General features: G+C 40.4%; 1 protein-coding gene across 1 annotated transcript in view; it reads left to right on the plus strand.

Annotated features, from left to right (window-relative positions):
- The window catches only part of LOC135516476 (cytochrome P450 26B1-like), a 59,071-nt gene that overhangs the window by 49,840 nt on the left and 1,731 nt on the right, over positions 1-7,500 (plus strand). Inside the window, exons 6-7 of the mRNA XM_064940811.1 lie at positions 1,942-2,223; positions 3,974-7,500. The exon at positions 3,974-7,500 is cut by the window's right edge and continues 1,731 nt beyond it. Of these exons, the coding sequence (XP_064796883.1) occupies positions 1,942-2,223; positions 3,974-4,384 (693 nt within the window). The 3' untranslated portion in view covers positions 4,385-7,500. The remainder of the gene's footprint in view (positions 1-1,941; positions 2,224-3,973) is intronic.

Consider the following 7,500-nt stretch of genomic DNA (forward strand, 5'->3'; position numbering starts at 1 on the left):
TGGAGCTATATGCAGGAAGTACCAGATCAGTGTGGAGCTATATACAGGAAGTACCAGATCAGTGTGGAGCTATATACAGGAAGTACCAGATCAGTGTGGAGCTATATACAGGAAGTACCAGATCCGTGTGGAGCTATATACAGGAAGTACCAGATCAGTATGGAGCTATATACAGGAAGTACCAGATCAGTGTGGAGCTATATACAGGAAGTACCAGATCAGTGTGGAGCTATATACAGGAAGTACCAGATCCGTGTGGAGCTATATACAGGAAGTACCAGATCCGTGTGGAGCTATATACAGGAAGAACAAGATCAGTGTGGAGCTATATACAGGAAGTACCAGATCAGTGTGGAGCTATATACAGGTAGTACCAGATCCGTGTGGAGCTATATACAGGAAGTACCAGATCAGTGGGGAGCTATATACAGGAAGTACCAGATCAATGTGGAGCTATATACAGGAAGTACCAGATCAGTGTGGAGCTATATACAGGAAGTACCAGATCAGTGTGGAGCTATATACAGGAAGTACCAGATCAGTGTGGAGCTATATACAGGAAGTACCAGATCTGTGTGGAGCTATATACAGGAAGAACCAGATCAGTGTGGAGCTATATACAGGAAGTACCAGATCAATGTGGAGCTACATACAGGAAATACCAGATCAATGTGTAGCTATATAAAGGAAGTAACAGATCTGTGTGGAGCTATATACAGGAAGAACCAGATCAGTGTGGAGCTATATACAGGAAGTACCAGATCAATGTGGAGCTACATACAGAAAGTACCAGATCAATATGGAGCTATATACAAGAAGTACCAGATCAATGTGGAGCTATATACAGGAAGTACCAGATCAATATAGAGCTACATACAGGAAGTATCAGATCAGTGTGGAGCTATATACAGGAAGTACCAGATCAATATGGAGCTATATACAGGAAGTACCAGATCAATATGGAGCTATATAAAGGAAGTATCAGATCAGTGTTGAGCTATATACAGGAAGTACCAGATCAATGTGGAGCTATATACAGGAAGTACCAGATCAGTGTGGAGCTATATAAAGGAAGTATCAGATCAGTGTGGAGCTATATACAGGAAGTACCAGATCAGTGTGGAGCTATATACAGGAAGTACCAGATCAGTGTGGAGCTATATACAGGAAGTACCAGATCAGTGTGGAGCTATATAAAGGAAGTATCAGATCAGTGTGGAGCTATATACAGGAAGTACCAGATCAGTGTGGAGCTACATACAGGAAGTAGCAGATCAATATGGAGCTATATACAGGAAGTACCAGATCAATATGGAGCTATATACAGGAAGTGCCAGATCAGTGTGGATCTACATACAGAAAGTACCAGTACCAGATCAATGTGGAGTTTTATACAGGAAATACCAGATCAATGTGTAGCTATATACAGGAAATACCAGATCAATGTGTAGCTATATAAAGGAATTACCAGATCAATGTTGAGCTATATACAGGAAATACCAGATCAATGTGTAGCTATATAAAGGAAGTACCAGATCAATGTGGAGTTTTATACAGGAAATACCAGATCAATGTGTAGCTATATACAGGAAATACCAGATCAATGTGTAGCTATATAAAGGAATTACCAGATCAATATGTAGCTATATACAGGAAGTACCAGATCAATGTTGAGCTATATACAGGAAGTACCAGTACGTTTTTCAACCACTCCACATATTTCTTGCTAACAAACTATAGTTTTAGCAATTCGGTTAGAACATCTACTTTGTGCATGACACAAGTCATTTTTCCAACAGCTGTTAACAGACAGATTATTTCACTTATAATTCACTCCATCACAATTCCAGGGGGTCAGAAGTTTACATACACTAAGTTGACTGTGCCTTTAAATCTTTAAATCTTTGGAAAATTGATGAACTCACCTCTCCTCGTCTCCAGGAGGCGACCATCGAGCTGATCTTCGCAGCGTTTGCCACCACGGCCAGTGCCTCCACCTCTCTCATCATGCAGCTCCTACGCCACCCTGCCGTGCTGGAGAAGTTACGAGAGGAGCTCCGGACCAGGGGGATCCTCCACAACGGCTGTCTATGCGAGGGGGAACTGGGTCTGGACACCATCGTTAGTCTGAAGTATCTGGACTGTGTGATTAAGGAGGTGCTGAGGCTCTTCACGCCCGTGTCTGGGGGTTATAGGACGGCCCTGCAGACCTTTGAACTAGACGTGAGTATAGTGTTATATATTTAGTTATATTATATACTAGTATCATCTACCTCTTGTCTGGTCTCTTGTCTGGTCTCTTTTCTTGTCAATTGTCTTGTGCTGTGTTGTCTCCTGTCTTGTCTCTTGTTTTGTCATTTGTCTTGTGCTGTGTTGTCTCCTGTCTTGTCTCTTGTTTTGTCATTTGTCTTGTGCTGTGTTGTCTCCTGTCTTGTCTCTTGTTTTGTTATTTGTCTTGTGCTGTGTTGTCTCCTGTCTTGTCTCTTGTTTTGTCATTTGTCTTGTGCTGTGTTGTCTCCTGTCTTGTCTCTTTTCTTGTCATTTGTCTTGTGCTGTGTTGTCTCCTGTCTTGTCTCTTTTCTTGTCATTTGTCTTGTGCTGTGTTGTCTCCTGTCTTGTCTCTTGTTTTGTTATTTGTCTTGTGCTGTGTTGTCTCCTGTCTTGTCTCTGGTTTTGTTATTTGTCTTGTGCTGTGTTGTCTCCTGTCTTGTCTCTTGTTTTGTTATTTGTCTTGTGCTGTGTTGTCTCCTGTCTTGTCTCTTTTCTTGTCATTTGTCTTGTGCTGTGTTGTCTCCTGTCTTGTCTCTTGTTTTGTCATTTGTCTTGTGCTGTGTTGTCTCCTGTCTTGTCTCTTGTTTTGTCATTTGTCTTGTGCTGTGTTGTCTCCTGTCTTGTCTCTTGTCTTGTCATTTGTCTTGTATTGTGTTGTCTCCTGTCTTGTCTCTTTTCTTGTCATTTGTCTTGTGCTGTGTTGTCTCCTGTCTTGTTTCTTGTTTTGTCATTTGTCTTGTGCTGTCCTGTCTCCTGTCTTGTCATTGGTCTTGTATTGTGTTGTCTCCTGTCTGGTCATTGGTCTTGTATTGTGTTGTCTCCTGTCTTGTCATTGGTCTTGTATTGTGTTGTCTCCTGTCTTGTCTCCTGTCTCCTGTCTTGTCATTGGTCTTGTATTGTGTTGTCTCCTGTCTTGTCATTGGTCTTGTATTGTGTTGTCTCCTGTCTTGTCATTGGTCTTGTATTGTGTTGTCTCCTGTCTTGTCATTGGTCTTGTATTGTGTTGTCTCCTGTCTTGTCTCCTGTCTCCTGTCTTGTCATTGGTCTTGTATTGTGTTGTCTCCTGTCTTGTCTCCTGTCTCCTGTCTTGTCATTGGTCTTGTATTGTGTTGTCTCCTGTCTTGTCATTGGTCTTGTATTGTGTTGTCTCCTGTCTTGTCATTTGTCTTGTGCTGTGTTGTCTCCTGTCTTGTCTCTTGTTTTGTTATTTGTCTTGTGATGTGTTGTCTCCTGTCCTGTCTCCTGTCTTGTCATTGGTCTTGTATTGTGTTGTCTCCTGTCTGGTCATTGGTCTTGTATTGTGTTGTCTCCTGTCTTGTCATTGGTCTTGTATTGTGTTGTCTCCTGTCTTGTCTCCTGTCTCCTGTCTTGTCATTGGTCTTGTATTGTGTTGTCTCCTGTCTTGTCATTGGTCTTGTATTGTGTTGTCTCCTGTCTTGTCATTGGTCTTGTATTGTGTTGTCTCCTGTCTTGTCTCCTGTCTCCTGTCTGGTCATTGGTCTTGTATTGTGTTGTCTCCTGTCTTGTCATTGGTCTTGTATTGTGTTGTCTCCTGTCTTGTCTCCTGTCTCCTGTCTTGTCATTGGTCTTGTATTGTGTTGTCTCCTGTCTTGTCTCTTGTCTTCTCTTTACTTCTCTCCTCTGATGAACTTGGATGTTAAGTGGAAACGTGCTATTTCTAAATGAGTCTCTCCGTCTCCAGGGGGTACAGATCCCGAAGGGTTGGAGTGTGATGTACAGCATCAGAGACACACACGACACCTCCTCCGTCTTCAAGGACGTGGACGCCTTCGACCCCGACCGCTTCTCCCAGGAACGCTGCGAGGACAAGGAGGGACGCTTCCACTACCTCCCGTTCGGCGGCGGCATCCGCTCCTGTCTCGGGAAACAGCTCGCCACTCTCTTCCTCCGTATACTGGCCATCGAGCTGGCCAGCACCAGCCGGTTTGAGTTGGCGACCCGGAATTTCCCTAGAGTGGTGACGGTGCCGGTGGTTCACCCGGTGGACGGGTTGAAGGTGAAGTTCTACGGTCTGGATTCTAACCAGAATGAGATTTCATCCGATCTCCTAGCCGACATCAAGACGGAAGAGCTCCCGGGAGCCGCGGTGTAGATCGTTGATCTGGATTGGACGAAGCAAGGAGGAAGGAGGAAGGGAGGTATGGAGGAGAAAGGAGAGAGAAGAGGAGGATTGGTGGAGGATATGACAGAAATAACAAATGAGGATGGGAGACTGGGAGGGGTTTAGTTTCCTCTTTTTTCATTCTACTGATGTCTTGGAATGTTGGAGGTCTCCTTTGAACTCTAAAAAGGAACTTCAGAATTCCGATTTCTTCTCTCTGTCGTTTTGTTTGTCAGTTGTCAGAACTTTCTGGGAGATAAAGAAGAACAGAAGCTGCCAAAAAAAAGTTTATAATCTCTATTCCTTTTGTTTTCCAATAAATATACAAAACTATGTATGACTAAATTGAAAAGTTATGTAATATAATGAATGATTTAAAAAAATATAGAAAGTAACATTAGGTGAAGTTTAGCGCAATTAGGAAACAGATTCATGGAGAAGTGTATTTGGATGGAGGGATGAAATAAATAAAGAAAGAAAGAAAGAAAGAAAGAAAGAAAGAAAGAAAGAAAGAAAGAAAGAAAGAAAGAAAGAAAGAAAGAAAGAAAGAAAGGAGGGATAAAGGATAAAACAGGGTAAAATGGTTTATGAACATTTGGGAAATAATAAGAGTGGGGAATCTGCACAAGTGAGAGAGATGATCTCAATGTGAAAAAACAAGACAGAGAGAGAGACAGAGAGAGAGACAGAGAGAGAGAGAGAGAGACAGAGACAGAGAGAGAGAGAGAGAGAGAACAGAGAGAGACAGAAACAGAGAGAGAGAGAACAGAGAGAGACAGAAACAGAGAGAGAGAGAGAGAGAGAGAGATGGGTATATTTTGTTTTAAGGCCTAGGGGTGATATATGTATTGCATGGTGCTTTAGCTCCAGTCTTGACAAGCTATATCATGTTCCTCCAGTCCTGCACTAACCTACCTGTCTTAAACAATCAACCTATCACCTATCACAATTCAGTCAATTCGCCTGGGCTGGGTCTTAGCGCTGGGATGGGTACAAAACCCAGGAACTGGACCTTGACTATCTAGAAGTGGAGTTGAAACAGTGACCCTAGAGAACTTCAGGGATGAAGGAGATACTGGAACGGTATTTCAGTGTGTTTAATAACTCAGGTGGGGAAGCGGATCTTTCCTTGGATGGATTTTAAGGACTTGATTTCTTTATTTTTTTACTGCACATAAGAAAGTGACTCTAAGTTGTTATTAACCACGTTCCTTCCTCTCCCCCCTTCCAACCCTCAAACCTGTGATGTCATATGCAGACGTGTGTCTGTCAGTCGGGCCTGAGGACTGGGCTTCTGATGGACATAACAAAGCTAAGTCAGAGAGAGAGGGAGAGTGTCATTGACCTCTGTGGAACGCCATGGTGACATTTTGACATTGCTGCTCCTCTTTATCAACACTAAAATGCAAAAAATATTACAAACTTTATTAGCTAACTAGATTAATAAACAACGTGCGCCGATATCAAAATCAGTCTCAGAACTTATTGCTAACTCAAACATCAAGAAATGTCCATCATGGAGACGGAAGGGTAACACTACCAAAACAGAACTCCTTCCTTTATGACTCATCAATAGAACACTTCTGGGTGTCACAAACATTCCGGAACAATCCCGTAAAAACAACTTTCCCGGAATCGTTGGACAGTTGTGGACACACCTACTAATTTCCATGTTTCTTCTTTATTTTTTTTTTACTATTTTCTACATTGTAGATAGTGAAGACATCAGAAACTATGAAATAACACGGAATGGAATCATGTAGAAACCAAAAAAAAAAAAATATTAATAATTAAAACAAATGAAAATATATTTTATATTTGAGATTCTTTAAAGTAGCCACCCTTTGCCTTGATGACAGCTTTGAACACTTTTGGCATGCCTGTCTATAACAATAATAATAATGTAATATAATAATGTCTATAATGTTATATAGACTTATATATCCTGTGACCAACCACACCACTGATTATTTATACTTACCATAAGTACAGTGAGCTGCTTCTGTGTTTCTAGCTGAGAGTTCTAGAACTGCTAAGATATATAGATTGCAAGTGAGATTCTTCCCCAATTTTTATCTTATTTTTTTATTATTATTATTATTATTGTTATTATTTTATTTTTTATTATTTTTATTTTTTTTGAAAAGTAAGACAGTGACGGGCTGTTTATGTTAAATCCGATTCTTCTGTTTAACAAGCCATGGGGTAACATCTGTTTAATAATATTATCATGATTGGTATTATTCACTATTAATATTTGTCATTGAATTAAAATATTATAATAAGTTTTATTATATTTTCAGAATAGAGTTCAAGTATAAATTACAAAAGTATTTTTGTTGGTAAATATTGTTATATTTAGTATGATACGAATAATTTCCGTTATATATTGTAAAACATTGCTGAATGTGTTAATATTGCTTATTGTATTAGATATTATTATGTTGGGTTATTATTATTATTACAATTATTATTATCATTACATTAATTAATTATTAGAATTAAGAAGTTAAGCACTTGCGAGGTATGTTATTATGGAAGTGTCACATGACTGTCACATGACTGTCACATGACTGTCACATGATTACATTGGTTCTTTTATCTGAATGCATCCCAAATGGCTCTGGTCTAAAGTAGTGCACTATATAGGGAATAGGGCTCTGGTCTAAAGTAGTGCACTATATAGGGAATAGGGCTCTGGTCTAAAGTAGTGCACTATATAGGGAATAGGGCTCTGGTCTATAGTAGTGCACTATATAGGGAATAGGGCTCTGGTCTAAAGTAGTGCACTATATAGGGAATAGGGCTCTGGTCTAAAGTAGTGCACTATATAGGGAATAGGGCTCTGGTCTAAAGTAGTGCACTATATAGGGAATAGGGCTCTGATCTAATGGAGTGCACTATATAGGGAATAGAGCTCTGGTCTAAAGTAGTGCACTATATAGGGAATAGAGCTCTGGTCTAAAGTAGTGCACTATATAGGGAATAGGTCTCTGGTCTAAAGTAGTGCACTATATAGGGAATAGGGCTCTGGTCTATAGTAGTGCACTATTTAGGGAATAGGGCTCTGGTCTAAAGGAGTGCACTATATAGGGAATAGAGCTCTG

Source organism: Oncorhynchus masou, chromosome 27 (assembly GCF_036934945.1).
Source record: "Oncorhynchus masou masou isolate Uvic2021 chromosome 27, UVic_Omas_1.1, whole genome shotgun sequence".
Classification (NCBI taxonomy): Eukaryota; Metazoa; Chordata; class Actinopteri; order Salmoniformes; family Salmonidae; genus Oncorhynchus; species Oncorhynchus masou.